Consider the following 14,018-nt stretch of genomic DNA (forward strand, 5'->3'; position numbering starts at 1 on the left):
TTTTAAACTCTCTGTTCTTCCTTGGGACACCCTCAGTTTTTGCCACATGCCCCTTCCTCCAGCCCCTGCCCACCCCATCCCACCCGCCACCTCTCTTTTGGGAGATGTCCCGGAATGTGCACAGCCAAAACTGGGGGGGGTTTAACTCCTGGGGGAACCCCCCCCCGTTTGTTGTTATGACACCGTCCAAACACCCAAGCTTCTCCTACAAAGAGGACCCCTCAACTGGTGAACTGATGCTAAGACTTATTCATCACCTCAAAGTTCGCCATTCATAATTATACAGAATCACAGAATTGGAAGGGTGCCGAAGGGTCATCCAGTCCACCCCCCCTGCAATGCAACACAGACACACATATTTCTAAAAGCACTTTTCTACAAACACACACACCGTTTGCCCCCCCCCCCCGGTCAAGAGCTCCAGTAGCTCCTCCTGTTCCTTTAGAGCAGAGACTTTCCACTCCTGATCCTAAAGAGAGTTCCCTCTTCTAACCGTTTCTTATGTGCAAATGTTATCATGGTGCTAATGGCTCGCGCGAAAGCGATTCAACGAAACGAATTCTGCAAATGAATAGAAATCCACGGCGAGAGGCTCCGGAGCATTAACGCCCGTCCGTCCGTCCGTCCCCCCCCCCTACACCCACCGGCGAAAAAAGGCCAACCCCGGCGAGCAGCCCAGGATGCAACCCCGCGCCGCTTTTCCTGGTTGGCACGTGCCCGGTGGGCGCCCACCCAGCCCCACCTGCGAGGGACCCCCTGCGCCCCCCGGCTGCCCGGCATCTCCCCTTCCTCGCTTCCCGCCCCCACTTCCCCTAACAGACCTGGCTCCACTTCCTCCGGTCTCCCCGGCTGGTTGCCCATCTCGTCCGGCTCAATAAGGCCCCCTCGGCCGCTTCATGGGACCAGGTGGGCGGAGAAGGCGGCGGCGGCGGCGGCGGCAGCTCTCCCCTGCGAGCGCCGGCAGAAAGGCAGCGGCTCGCTCGGGCCGGGCGAAGGCATTGTGCGCCGGGCCAGCCCGCCCGCCCTCGCTCTCTCTCTCTTGCGCGCGCGCCGCTTCAGGACCCGGAGGCCGCTGCTGGCCGGGGCACCGCGGCGGATCGCTCCCGGCAGCGGCAGCGAGCCAAGAGCCGCCGAGGTGACTCACGGCCGGGGATGGGAGGCCACGCAGCGGCGGCGGGAGAGCATTGCAAGCCGAGGAGGGGGAGGAGGGAGGCGAGGGCGCCTCCGAGAGCGAGGGGAGCGCAGCGCGCAAAAGCGCACCAAAGGCTGCAGCGGCGTGGCCAGAGCGCATTTGGAGAAGGGAGCGCAGAGGAGGTGCTCTGCCCCGAGAAGCTTGCAGTCTCGCCCCAAAATTGAACGATGCTGTTGGAAGGGACCCCGAGGACCATCTAGTCCAACCCCCTGCAATGCAGGAATAATGCAGCTGAGCTGTCGCTTAAGGGGATCGAGCCTGCAACCTTGGCGTTATCAGCACCAGATCTAACCAGCTGAGCTACCCAGCTGAGCTACCCAGCTGATGGCTATTCCGACAGTTTATAGGAAACATCATTATTTATTGTTTCCATCATCGTCGCCATAGCAGGGGGCGCAATGGGTCAGTGCATGCAGCTGTTAGCCAGAAGGCTGGTGGTTGAATCCCACCCAGGGGTGGCTGTGGGCAGGATGACGACCCACATGGTCCCTTCCAACTCTTTGATACTAGTCACCTTCTAAACCACCATTCCCCAGGGAATCTGCCACCAATATCTTCCCGCAAAAGCAAAGCAAGATTTCAGTCCTCTTGGCTCTAAATAGGGTTAAATGGGAGCATATTCTGAGACAGAGCCCAGCTCAGCGTAGCTTTTGCAATGACTTACAGTGACTCTCCCTAATTTCAGGCAGGGCCTTTCTGGAGATACTGCCAGAGTCCCTCTCTCCAGAAATGTAAGCCATGGGGAAATTCCACTCTGTGCTCCCCATGGCCTGCAAATCACCCAACATGGATAGAAAATGAAAACTGCTCTTTTCATTCCTGGTTTATGCCCCCAAGTGGAGTGGAGCGTGTCTTGGGGGGGGGGCACAACACCCCTCTGTGTGCCCTGCCTGCATCTCTCTTTTTTTAAAAAAAATTTTTGTTGAATTTTCCATTAAACGTTTTACAACAACTTAATGTCTCCAACATTGTATCTTTGTCAATTTCTAACAAATTCAGACTTCCCTCCTCCCTTTGGTAAAAGGTATAGTTCTCTTTAGTTCGCGCATTTTAGAGAGACAAAACACAACCTTAACAACTTAACAGTCTGACCAAAAGAAAGAAAAAATAACTTTAAAAAAACATCAGCTTTGTAGGTTCTAACACATACCCGCCAGAGTCTTTAAACTTTTATAATTCTCTTTAACATACTCTCGGAATTTCTTCCATTCTTCATTGAATTTCGTGTCCTCCTGATCTCGGATTCTGCATGTCAGGTTTGCTAGTTCCAAATATTCCAGCATTTTCACTCGCCAATCCTCAATTGTGGGTATTTCAGTCGTCTTCCACCTCTGGGCTAGTAGGACTCTTGCTGCCACTGTGGCGTACATGAACAGTCTTTGGTCTATTTTCCAAATTTCATTTCCCATCAGCCCTAACAGAAAGGCCTCAGGTCTTTTTGGGAACGTGTATTTAAATAAATTTTTGAGTTCATTATAAACTTGTTCCCAGAAACTTTTAACTTTGTCGCACGTCCACCACATGTGGTAGAAGTGGCCTTCTGCTTCCTTACATTTCCAGCATGCTTTTTCTTTTTTCCTATACATCTTAGCCAGCTTTGCTGGAGTCATATACCAACGATACACCATCTTTAGTACATTCTCTTTTAGTGTTATGCATGCTGTAAATTTAAGGTGTTCCTTCCACAATTTTGTCCATTTGTCAATTTCTATATTGTAGCCCAGATCAATAGCCCATTTTATCATACAGTCTTTCGTTATCTCATCCATTGTATACCAATTAAGCAGCAAATCATACATTTTTGATAACAATTTAACATTATTCTCCAACAGCTCAATTTGGAATTTTGATCTTTTCTTTTCAAATCCTAACTTTTTCTTATCTGCCAGAAATAGGTCATTAACCTGATGGTATTCTAGCCAAACAGAGAAGCAATTTCTAACCTCCTCATATGGTTTTAATTTGAATCCCGAATCCGTTTCTATAATCAAATCCTCATATGTGGTCACTTTCTCCTCCATATTTACTTTTTTGACTGACAGTATATTTGTTGGGGAGATCCACCATGGGGTTTTCTTTTCCAATATTCTTTTTGCCCTGCCTGCATCTCAGGAAGGGAGAACGAGGAGGCCATCTGTCTGATCCTAAAGACCCATGTCCCTCCTCCTCCTCCTCCTCCTCCTCCTCCTCCTCCTCCTCCTCCTCCTCCTCGACCTGCTTTGATGTGAGGGATTGCAGAGAAGCAGAGCCTGTTGATCCCTGATGGCTGGTGGGGCAGGAGTGGGTAAGGCCTCCCTCCTAAAAAAAAGCGAGGGGGTCTGACAAGGCCTGGCCTTCAAAGGGGATCTCAGTGCTTGCCTGGGGCCTAATTGGAGCCTGTTCACATTTTACAGGGGGATTGAAATGCTAATTAAATTGGATGCCAATGGATCCAGGTTTTGCTGCTGGCATTTCATTAATATATCTGCTTTGTGTTTTCTAAAGTGGCTTGCCTGCCTGCCTGCCTGTTTTCTATAGGCTCCTGAGGAGGTGGGGGTCCCCGCCCAGAGTGCCATTCTGAAACATGACTTTGGCACGACTTCCTCCAATATTTAGTGGGACAGATCCAAATTCACAAACGACACTATTTTAAACTCTCATCATCTTTCGGTTTCTACAAATTCCTGGGTAATGCCAGGCACACACACACACACACACAGAGAAGGGGTATGCTATGAAAGAGTGATGGAAAGACAGACCAACACCAAGACTTCTCTCTTGACTGCAAGGGGGGGATCTGATGCCATTCACATTTAAAGACACATCTACAGTCCCACATTTGCACTTTCTGAAAGGATACACAAACCAAAACGAATTTGCACTCCTCCAAATTTTGCAGTGCAGTTTTCCAGCCAAATAATGTGTAGGAAAGTGCCTATATGAGTGGAACAACAACAGCTACCCACCATTCACCAGCAGGTCACAGGACAGGTTTGCAGAGTTTAAAATTCTGAATTAAAAACAGTTAAAACAGTTGCGGAAACAGGGAGAGCCCTGCAAACACGCATCTCGGGTGTCCCAAAATAATGTAAAAAATGCATTATATTAGGGGAAACTGCTTTTCAAAAAAAAAGTGCACATGGAGAGAAATTGACAGTAGAACCTTGATTAATCTCCATGAGGACATTTATTTATTTTTAATCACACACTTGTTGTGAGAATATGGAGAACGAGGAACAGGGAGAAGTCAAAATCGAGCATATTCATCCACCAACTGTGAAAGGCTGAAAGCAAGAGTTATTTTATTTCTTTTTAAGTTATTGCTGGTGTGTGTGTGTTTAAGGGGAAAGATGATGCAGAAAACGGCAAGGTCGAATCGTCCCTGGGGCACCAGCCTTGCCTGCGTCTGCAGGAGAGTGACCTTGACGGCCGGCCGTGTTCTGATCCCGGTGTCCCAGACTGTAAATAATCAAGGAAGGCCGTTCCTCCAGCTTGGGGTGGGAATTAAGGCTGCTGCCTCCTCCCCCAGCTCTGCTAACTGGGAGTCCCCTCCTCAACTTGCTCTGGGGTCTCAAGCACTGGAAAGCAACAGCATCTCAAAAAAGGAAATGGTTTATGTATTGGTTAGAGTGCTGTGCTAGGGCCTGGGAGATGAGGACTCAGCCAGGAAGCTCTCGCTCACCTTGGGCTGCCTCTCAGCCTGATCTACCTCACAGGGTTGTTGTGGGGATAAAATGGTGAGGGTTTGAACGCCATCTCGAGCTCCTTGGACAAATGGCAGGATAAAAATGCAATTTGTTGTTTTCAATAATATATAATGAATAGCAATATTTCAAAATTTATCAGCAGCAATCATCATCGTCGTTATTGGTTATTAAATTTCTATACTGCCCTTCATCTGTAGATCTCAGGGCGGCTCACAGCATAATTATATCACACCCCTTCCTTCAAGGAGCTCAGGATGGTTGGCAAAGGCTCTTCGTATCTTCTTAGGCTCTTAATGGGAAACCTACAAGTGGAACCAAAGTGGAACAACTATCCACAAAAGTGTCACTCCCTCCGGCCACGGAGGCAGAGCATGGATACAGTGGCTGGCAGCCATCGATATACACTTCTGTTGATGCAGCCTAGAATAGCATTAGCTTTTTTTGCTGCTGCATCACACTGTTAACATGAGTCAACACAGGATGTAGCAAGGGGGAAAAAGCTACGTAATTCCATTCTAGGGTGCATCAACAGAAGCCTAATGTCCAGACCAAGTGAAGTCATCAAAAGGTAAAGGTAAAGGACCCCTGACAGTTAAGCTCAGTCGCAGACGACTCGGGTTGCGGCGCTCATCTCATTTTACAGGCTGAGGGAGCTGGCGTTTGTCCGCAGTTTCTCTGGGTCGTATGGCCAGCATGACTGAGCCTCTTCTGGTACCTATTTATCTTCCTGCATTTTTTTGGCGTGCTTTCGAACTGCTAAGTTGGCAGGAGCTGGGACAGAGGAATGGGAGCTCACTCCATCGTGGGGATTTGAACCACCGACCTTCTGATCGGCAAGCCCAAGAGGCTCAGTGGTTTAGACCACAGTGCCACCCGTGTCCCTGGGGAAGTCACAGTCCCACTCTATTCTGCCTTGGCCATTCTGGGTGCCACAATTTAAGGATGTTGATAAGCTGGAACATATGCAGAACCCGAGGGCAACCAAGACAACCAAGGGTCTGGAAACCAAGCCTTATGAGGAATGGTTGAGGGAATTGGATACATGTTTAGCCTGGAAAAGAGGAAATTGAGAGAAGATACAATAGCCACCAACAAATAACTGAAGGGCTGTGACATGGAAGATGGAGTAAGATTCCTGCATTGCAGGGGGTTGAAGTAAATGATCCTTGGGATCCCTTCCAACTCTATGACTCCATGACTTCTCCTGAATGAATTTGCCCGATACTCTTTTAAAAAGCATCAAAGGAAAAGCCAGGCATGGACAATAAATAAATACACAAATCAGTCAGCCAGGTTTGTAGAGGAGGCAGGGCTTGGGGGACCACCCAGTCCGACTGCGGGCACCCCTGATCTGAGACTTGGGTCAAGGGGCAGCGGTGTAGAACAGGGGTACCAGTGCAAGACCTCATTTGCAAGCTGCAGCATGTTTTCCCACCCCACCCCCCTTCAAGGACCACTTCACCCTCGCTTCACTTTGCAAAAAAAAATTTCAGCAAACATCTGAGGGAGCTGCATGCTAACTGAGCGGTCAGGTCTTAAACTGCTTAACAAGCGCGCCAGTAAAAAAGCAACACAAGGCTCGCAAAACCTTGCACATATTTTGAAGTTAAGCTTTGAAGCTTCAGCACAAAATATTTACACCACATCAGAGGGTGGTTCAAAAGGGTCTCCCCCACATTAAAATAAATAAATAAATAAAGATTTCAGATCGAGTTATTGGATAGGTTTAGGCAGCATTAGTACAGGATGCTAAAATTAAAATATGGCTTTCTTTTTTTTTAAAGGGTTGTTTACTAAATATTGCAGCCATGCTAAAATTGGATGAGGGTTGCTTTAGGGCAGCCTCTGCAGAAGCTTTGGACTACAACGCCCATGAGTCTGAATCATCTGGAGAGGGCGCCAGGTTGCAGAAGACTGGTTAAGGTCATCAGAAAAAGGAATCGGGTTTGCTGGAAAACCCAGCATCGCTGGTGTGATCTCAGGCCTCGCCTTGAGGCAAGTAACGGAAATACGGCTACCCAAGATCGCCTGTTCCTATTGGGCAGGCAGTACAGCACCTCTGGATTGGCCAGTCATGGTTTAAAGACAAGGATGCTGACTTCCCTGACTTTTGCTCCCTCGGAAGGCCCTGAGAGTTGCCCGCAAAAGGTGCCACCGAGCCCGGATTCCACTGGGGCCCTGTTGGCACGTCAGAAAGAAAGTACGGAGATGCCCATTTATGCCAAGCGGTGTTAAAACAGCAACACCACTCAGTCCGTCTCTCTCCCTGCAAACATACAGGGAGGCGGGTTTTGTTTATTCTGCCAAGGCTGCTTTGCCAGAAAGCCTGTTTGTTTGCTGCCAGAGCCTTGGCCCTACCAGGCTAGTCAGCCAGCCTCCTAGGGAACAGGCACTGGCTCCTCAAACACAAACGCCGGGTTAGTGGGCAAGGCATGTCTGGATTGCAAGACCAGCGCCAAAAGCTTTCTAGGAGACAGCACAGAACTCCCCCAAACACACACACTCATGCGCATGAAATGGGAAGTTTGTGGCAAGGTACCCGCCCCTAAGGGACGCGGGTGGTGCTGTGGGTTAAACCACAGAGCCGCCCTAGGGCTTGCTGATCAGAAGGTCGGCGGTTCAAATCCCCGCGATGGGGTGAGCTCCCGTTGCTTGGTCCCAGCTCCTGCCAACCTAGCAGCTCGAAAGCACATCAAAGCGCAAGTAGATAAATAGGTACCACTACAGCGGCCACATGACCTGGAAGCTATACGCCGGCTCCCTCAGCCAATAATGTGAGATGAGTGCCACAACCCTAGAGTCAGTCACAACTGGACCAAATGGTCAGAGGTCCCTTTACCTTTACCCGCCCCTAAGCCATACCGTTGCAATGCACATCTCTCTCTCTCTCTCTCTCTCTCTCTCTCTCTCTCTCTCTCTCTCTCTCTCTCTCTCTCTCTCTCTCTCTCTCTCTGGACCATTTGTTGGAAGATTCAGGACAGAGAAAGGAAGCCCTTCTTCACCCAGCACATAGTTAAACTGTGGAACTCGCTCCTGCAGAAGGCAGTGATTGCAGGGAGTGCCAAAGTAAAGGTGCCGCCGCACTAAAAAGAACAATTCCTTACAAATGCACAACGGTTGTTATGCCGCAGCTGCGCTGGTGCCACTTCTGCAGAGCAAAGCGGTCAACTGCGCACCTATGGGGTGCACGTGTAAGGAGATCTTGCAGGTAATTACGGCATTAAAGCTTTCGCAAATTGGAGCCTGATTCATCAGATGTGTGAAGCGTTGCCCTCAGCTGATGACCTTCCACAGCCATCCGTCATGTATCATTTGCAGGCCAAGAGCAGCAACGGCGAATCGCGATTGTGTTTGACAGACTGATCTCGGTTCCGGGCGTGGGACAAATGAGCGGGCAATTTTTGCTCTCATTTCCATCAGATTCTCTGCTTATTCTCCCCTAAGACAACATTTCCAGTCGGGTTTTCACCTATTTGGGCTGACTGCTGGCGCCCTCCAGTGGTTAGACTGCACAAATTACAAGGGGGTGGGGAGCACAGGAAATCCTGATAGCAGAGCCCCATTGAAGACAAGCAAAAAATAAACTCCAAACGTCAATTCCTGCCGTTCTTTCCCCGCTAACCAATCTCCAGTGGGAGGAAGTTCTAGGGTAGCTGTTCCACAACTTTTTGGGGGCACCGCCCACCCTTGTTTCTATAAATTCGCCCCCAGCGTCCCCTACCCTATAGAAAGCATTATTCAGAGTCTGCACAACCCACTTAAGGGGGATAATAAAACAGTAAAATTCAAAACGGAAGCAACTGATTGCAGATTTTTTCAAAATCCAATTAGAATTTAATTAATTCAACAAAACTGACGAACTTGATCCAGAGATACCAGCTTTTTCAAAGCTTGGTACTGTAGTCATTTTTACCTCCTGCGCCGCCGCCACCCCTCCACCCTCTTGCCTCTTAATCCCACTGCCCCCCCCCCCCAAGGAGAAGTACCACTCTCTTTGGGAACCACAGCTTTAGGAACAAGAGCGGTGGATCTTTGATAGGGTCTGCTCCCACGTGAGGAAGGAGATAGCATGAGACAGTTAACAGGTGGTTTTTTTTGGGGGGGGGTTAAGACATCCACTTACTTGCACATATGCATCTAACATGCCATATGCCAGGCAAACATTCAAAAGGCTGCTGGTGTTCAAAGCAGCATTAGCCAGTCTCCCTCCACCAAAACAACAGGGCCCACCCCAGCCCACCCCAAGCACCTTTAAGTCAGCTGCAAAAACTTTCAACAGCTCCCTTAGGGACATGGGCCTTACACTGAGGCCACATTCACACCATGCATATTTAAAGTGCCACTTTAAGACAACCATGGTTTCCCCCCCCCAAAGAATCCTGGGAGTTGTAGTTTGTTCCGGGTGCGGAGAGTTGTGTGGAGACCTCCCCACTTCCCTTACCACACAGCTACAATTCCCAGATTTCCCTAGGAAGAGGGACTGGCTATGAAACCACTCTGGGAATTGTACTTCTGCGATGGGGGAACAGGGAGTCTCTGAACAGCTCTCCTCAGCCTTCACGAACGACAGCTCCCAAGATTCTTTGGGGGAAGCCATGACTGCTTAAAGTGGTATCATAGCTCTTTAAACGCATGGCTTGTGTGTGGTCTTGGACTCGGCTTAGCGCCTAAGGAACTTGGGAGCTGTAGTTTGTTAAGGGGAAACCTGACTCCCAGGGCTACCATTCTCAGGAGAGTTTAACCACCAGTCCTTCTTCACAGGGAACTCTGGGAATTGTAGTTCCAGGAGGTACTTGATGGCAGCATTCTGCCCCGCCCCGCCTTGGATCCCCCGCATTCTCCCCATTAAATTCTCCCCCAGATGAGCTTATCGCTGCGATGAAAAGCGAGTCGCAAGAGAGTTGCCTAAGCTTTCTGGCAGAAATCGGAGACCCCACACCCAGCTTTCACCACCTCTTCCCCTACCTGTGGCAGGCCGCAGCCGGTTCTCAGCCAGCTCGGAAATGGCCCCCGTGGTGATGGTCTTCTTCAGCCGGGAGCCTCCTGAGGCTGCCATGACGCCTGGCTTTGTGAGCATGTCTTCACTGCTGGCTCTCTTCAGCTGCAAGAGAGGAGCGGGTCAGAGCGCTTTGGAGCTGAGATGGGAGGAAGAGGCATTAAGCTTAGAGTTCCCACACGCCCATCCCTGCAGGGCCTTCTTAGCTGTGGCCACCAGGAAGGGCTGGATTAACCATTAAGCAAAGTAAGCATGAGCTTAGGGCATCAAGCGAAGGAGGGCACAACAGAAATTTTCCAAAGCCAGATTTTTTACATTAATAGTCACAGGCTGCTCAGCCGAGCATTCTTTTCTCTGTCAAAGAAATAATAATAATAATAATAATAATAATCAGTGCTTTTTTCTGTGGGTACGCATACCCCTAAACATTTTGTGAATCTTTGTACTTTTGTCCATTTACTGTATTCCCCCCCCGATTTGAACTATAAAATGGTGATTTTCTTGAGTCAAAATGAGAGTACCCCTAAACATTTTTTAAAAAAAGCATTGATGATGATAATAATAATAATAATAATAATAATAATAATAATAATAATAATAATAGAATAGGATGTCCCTATTTTCATTGGAGAAATATTGGAGGGCATGTGGCCTTGGTTTAGCAACCCTTTCCTTCTCCACTCATAGCATCAAGGACTTGACCTCATTTGCCCCCCATGATGGGGACACCTGGAAAACTTCAATCCCACCTGACAAACCACACGGCTCTCTCTTTGAAGCAGGAGATTTAAGCATCTCTTTTCAAAAAAAAGAGAAAAGAAATAAAATGAAATAATAATAATGAACCAAGGCTCGCTCCTCCAGAGAACGATTTCACCAAACAGCCAGAGGCGCAGGAGGGGAAATAAAAAACAGGCTCCCGAGTTCTGTGGGCTGCTGCAGCGACGGCATCAAACCGCTCCTTCCCTTCCCTTTCCATTCCAGGCCATCGCCCTCCTTTCATCTCTTGGGCCAACTCACAAAAATGTGGGGTTTGCAGGCACAGCTGGAAGACAACCGCCTCTCTGGTAGCCAAGCCACTGACTGGCTGAAGGGAGCGAGACATCTGAAGGGCTTGACGTCTTTGGCAAGGCTTCTCCCACAGATCATGGCTGGCTTGCCTTTTTTGTGGGGTGGTGGGAGGGAGAAGAAAGGGGAGCTGACTTCCTGACCTTTACGAGTCTCTGCGTAAAGCTCTGATGTCCCGTAACAATCTCCCTCTTTTGTTTTCAGGGAGCTTTCAGCCTCCGGTCGACCCAAGCTACACAATTTTACGCTTCCTGCTGCAAGCACAGGATTTACGGCTGAGCGTAGGGTTTAGCAAACTTGGCAAGTTTCTAGACCTCAAAACTGGAGTGGAGTATCGGCCCCAAACCCACCTTGCTGAGCCGGGAGTCGAAAGCGAGGGAGGTGGATGACTTGGAGGTCTTCATGCCCACGGGGGCGGAGGGCAGAGGTTTCCCTCGTTCTGTCCCGTGGCACCCTTGCTTGGAGAGGGCCGTGCTCCATGGCCTTGTGGCACCCTTCATCTTCCTTCCAGGTGGGGAGTCAGTCTGCAAAAAAGGAAGAGGGAATGAGGAAAGGGAGGCAGATTTGGTTCCAGTGCAGATTTGGAACAGCTTTGCACATGCTAATTTAGATGCATAGGGGTATATATTCCTGCATTGCAGGGGGTTGGACTGGATGACCCCTTCCAACTCTACAATTCTATGATTCTAAATACAGAAGTAATTGTGATTACTGGAGCAGATGTGCAACACATTTTCCCCTGAACATCACCCAGAACAGGGACGGAAAAGGGTATGATTTTGAATGTACTTTACACACACAAATTTAGATGTCTTCTTTTTTATTACCATTATAGTTTAGTTCTCCTTGTAAAAGGTTGGCGACTTCTCGTGACCATCTTTAAAGGCTGAAAACCTTTTTGTTGCATCAGGCTTATGCAGGCAATTAAAAAATCCTTCCACAATCATTGACCCTTTTATGGTTTTTATTGTATTGTTTTATGTTTTATTGCTCTAAACTGCTTTGATTTTAAAAAAATGGCATAGTGGTATATAAATATTTTTAAATGAATATTCTTTAACAAAACACTTTGAGGGTTTCTTTTTCTTGCTATATAGGAATTGTATAAAACAAATAAATTAAAATGTATATTGCATAGGCCAAAGTTCTATATTAATGTACGTATAATTCTTATATAAAATTTTGATTCATATATTTCTGTTTGGCTACAACCCGTATTTGGTTGCCTTATTCCCACAGTCAAAATGGTATGTATAAATGCATTTTATTTACTTATTTGTTGCAGGTAATACTCCACCTTCTCCTCCAGGGAGCTCAAGGTGGTGAGGACATTGCTCCCTTCCCCAATTTTATTCCCGCAACAACCCTGTGAGGTAGGCTAGGCTGGGAGAGGCAGTGGCTGGCCCAAGTGAGCTTCATGGCTGAGTGGGGATTCAAACCCTAGTCCAACATGCTAACCATTGCACCGCACAACCACAGAAGCAGAAGCGATTATTTGAATAGAAATACCTCCCAGCGCACCATCATGTGCCCACATGGCCTTTGTGTATGATGTACCTGTTCATTTCTGATGCCCAGGTGCAATTTGAAGCCCGCCCTGCAAAGCAGACATTGTCTCCAGGTAGAGCAGGACATGGGGACAGCCTGCTGAGCCCCTTTCTCCACCCCGCTCCCCAGCAGAGAGAGAGAGAGAGAGAGAGAACATCTGGTGCAGGCTGACACAGCATCTGGAAGAGATATTCCAAATGTTCTCTGATCCCTCTCTCTCTTCACACAGAAGGATCACAAGAGTGATTTTCAGCCGTCACAGTTTTAGAAGCCCCCCCTCAACAGCAGCCCCCCAAACTGGAGGGATGAGAGGACTTGAATTATTGCTCAGGCACAAACTCTGCAGGCAAGAAGGTTTATTTTGTTTATTTATTGCTTTTGCACCCCACCTTTTCTAATCTGAGAAGGTCAAGGTCATGTGTACCTGAGTGTCTCCCAAGTATATGTTAACACTGTCATGTAAAGTCCTAAATGACTGGGGTCCCCAACAGTCCAAGGGCCGTCTGCTTCCATGTCAGTCTGCCCGGGGGTTAAGATCAGCAGAAGAAGCCCCCTTGGCACCACCCTCTGTAGTTTGAGAGGTGGTGGAGCATGGCACCAAGGCCTGGTTGAAGAGGAATGTTTTTGCCTGGTGCCTAAAAGTATACAATGAAGGTGCCATGTGAGCCTCCCTGGGGAAGAGCATCCCACAAATGGGGAGCCACCACAGAAAAGGCCCTGTTCTTGTGTGGCCACCCTCCACACCTCTCATGGGGAAGGCACATGAAGAAGGGCCTCAGAGGATGATTGCAGAGTCCGGGTCGGTTCATATGGAGAGAGGCGGTCCTTAAAAGTTCAACTTCCAGACAGTGAGAGCTGTTTGACAGTGGAAAAGAAGGTGGTGGACTCTCCTTCATTGGGATTTTTAAAGTAGAGGTTGGTTCTTTAGTTGCGATTCTTGCACTGCAGAGGCTTGGACTAGATGACCCTTGAGGACCAACTCTATGGTTCTAAAAAGGTAAAGGTAAAGGACCCCTGACCGTTAAGTCCAGTCGCAGATGACTCTGGGGTTGCAGCGCTCATCTCGCTTTACTGGCCGAGGGAGCCGGTGTTTGTCCGCAGACAGTTTTCCGGGTCATGTGACCAGCATGACTAAGCCGCTTCTGGCAAACCAGAGCAGCACATGGAAACGCCATTTACCTTCCCGACAGAGTGGTACCTATTTATCTACTTGCACTGGTGTGCTTTCGAACTGCTAGGTTGGCAGGAGCTGGGACAGAGCGACAGGAGCTCATCCCGTCGCGGGGATTCGAACCGCCGACCTTCTGATCAGCAAGCCCAAGAGGCTCAGTGGTTTAGACCACAGCACCACCCGCGTCTATAGTTCTATGAGAGTCATAATACGCTTTTAACTGGGATGGTTTTGCAACCTGCCCTGGAACCATTTGATTCAGGGAAAGGCCTCGAAGCACAAATAATAAACGGAATAAACATATCTGCGGCCCGTCTGCCACCTATCAATCCATCACGTCTCCAGTGCTGGTGGAGG

At 48.7% G+C, this 14,018-nt stretch overlaps 1 protein-coding gene across 2 annotated transcripts in view; it reads right to left on the bottom strand.

Moving 5' to 3' along the window:
- The window catches only part of SPECC1 (sperm antigen with calponin homology and coiled-coil domains 1), an 86,123-nt gene that overhangs the window by 63,827 nt on the left and 8,278 nt on the right, over positions 1-14,018 (bottom strand). The window contains exons 2-3 of one of the 2 annotated variants that reach the window (XM_088657568.1): positions 11,293-11,466; positions 9,844-9,979 (exon numbers count right to left, since the gene is read on the bottom strand). In XM_088657568.1, coding sequence (XP_088513694.1) covers positions 9,844-9,979; positions 11,293-11,442 — 286 coding nt within the window. In that variant the 5' untranslated portion in view covers positions 11,443-11,466. Of the gene's footprint in view, positions 1-821; positions 1,128-9,843; positions 9,980-11,292; positions 11,467-14,018 lie in introns of those variants that run through there. The other variant, XM_088657569.1, reaches the window with a different exon arrangement.

This window comes from Zootoca vivipara, chromosome 14 (genome assembly GCF_965207765.1).
Source record: "Zootoca vivipara chromosome 14, rZooViv2.hap1.1, whole genome shotgun sequence".
Classification (NCBI taxonomy): Eukaryota; Metazoa; Chordata; class Lepidosauria; order Squamata; family Lacertidae; genus Zootoca; species Zootoca vivipara.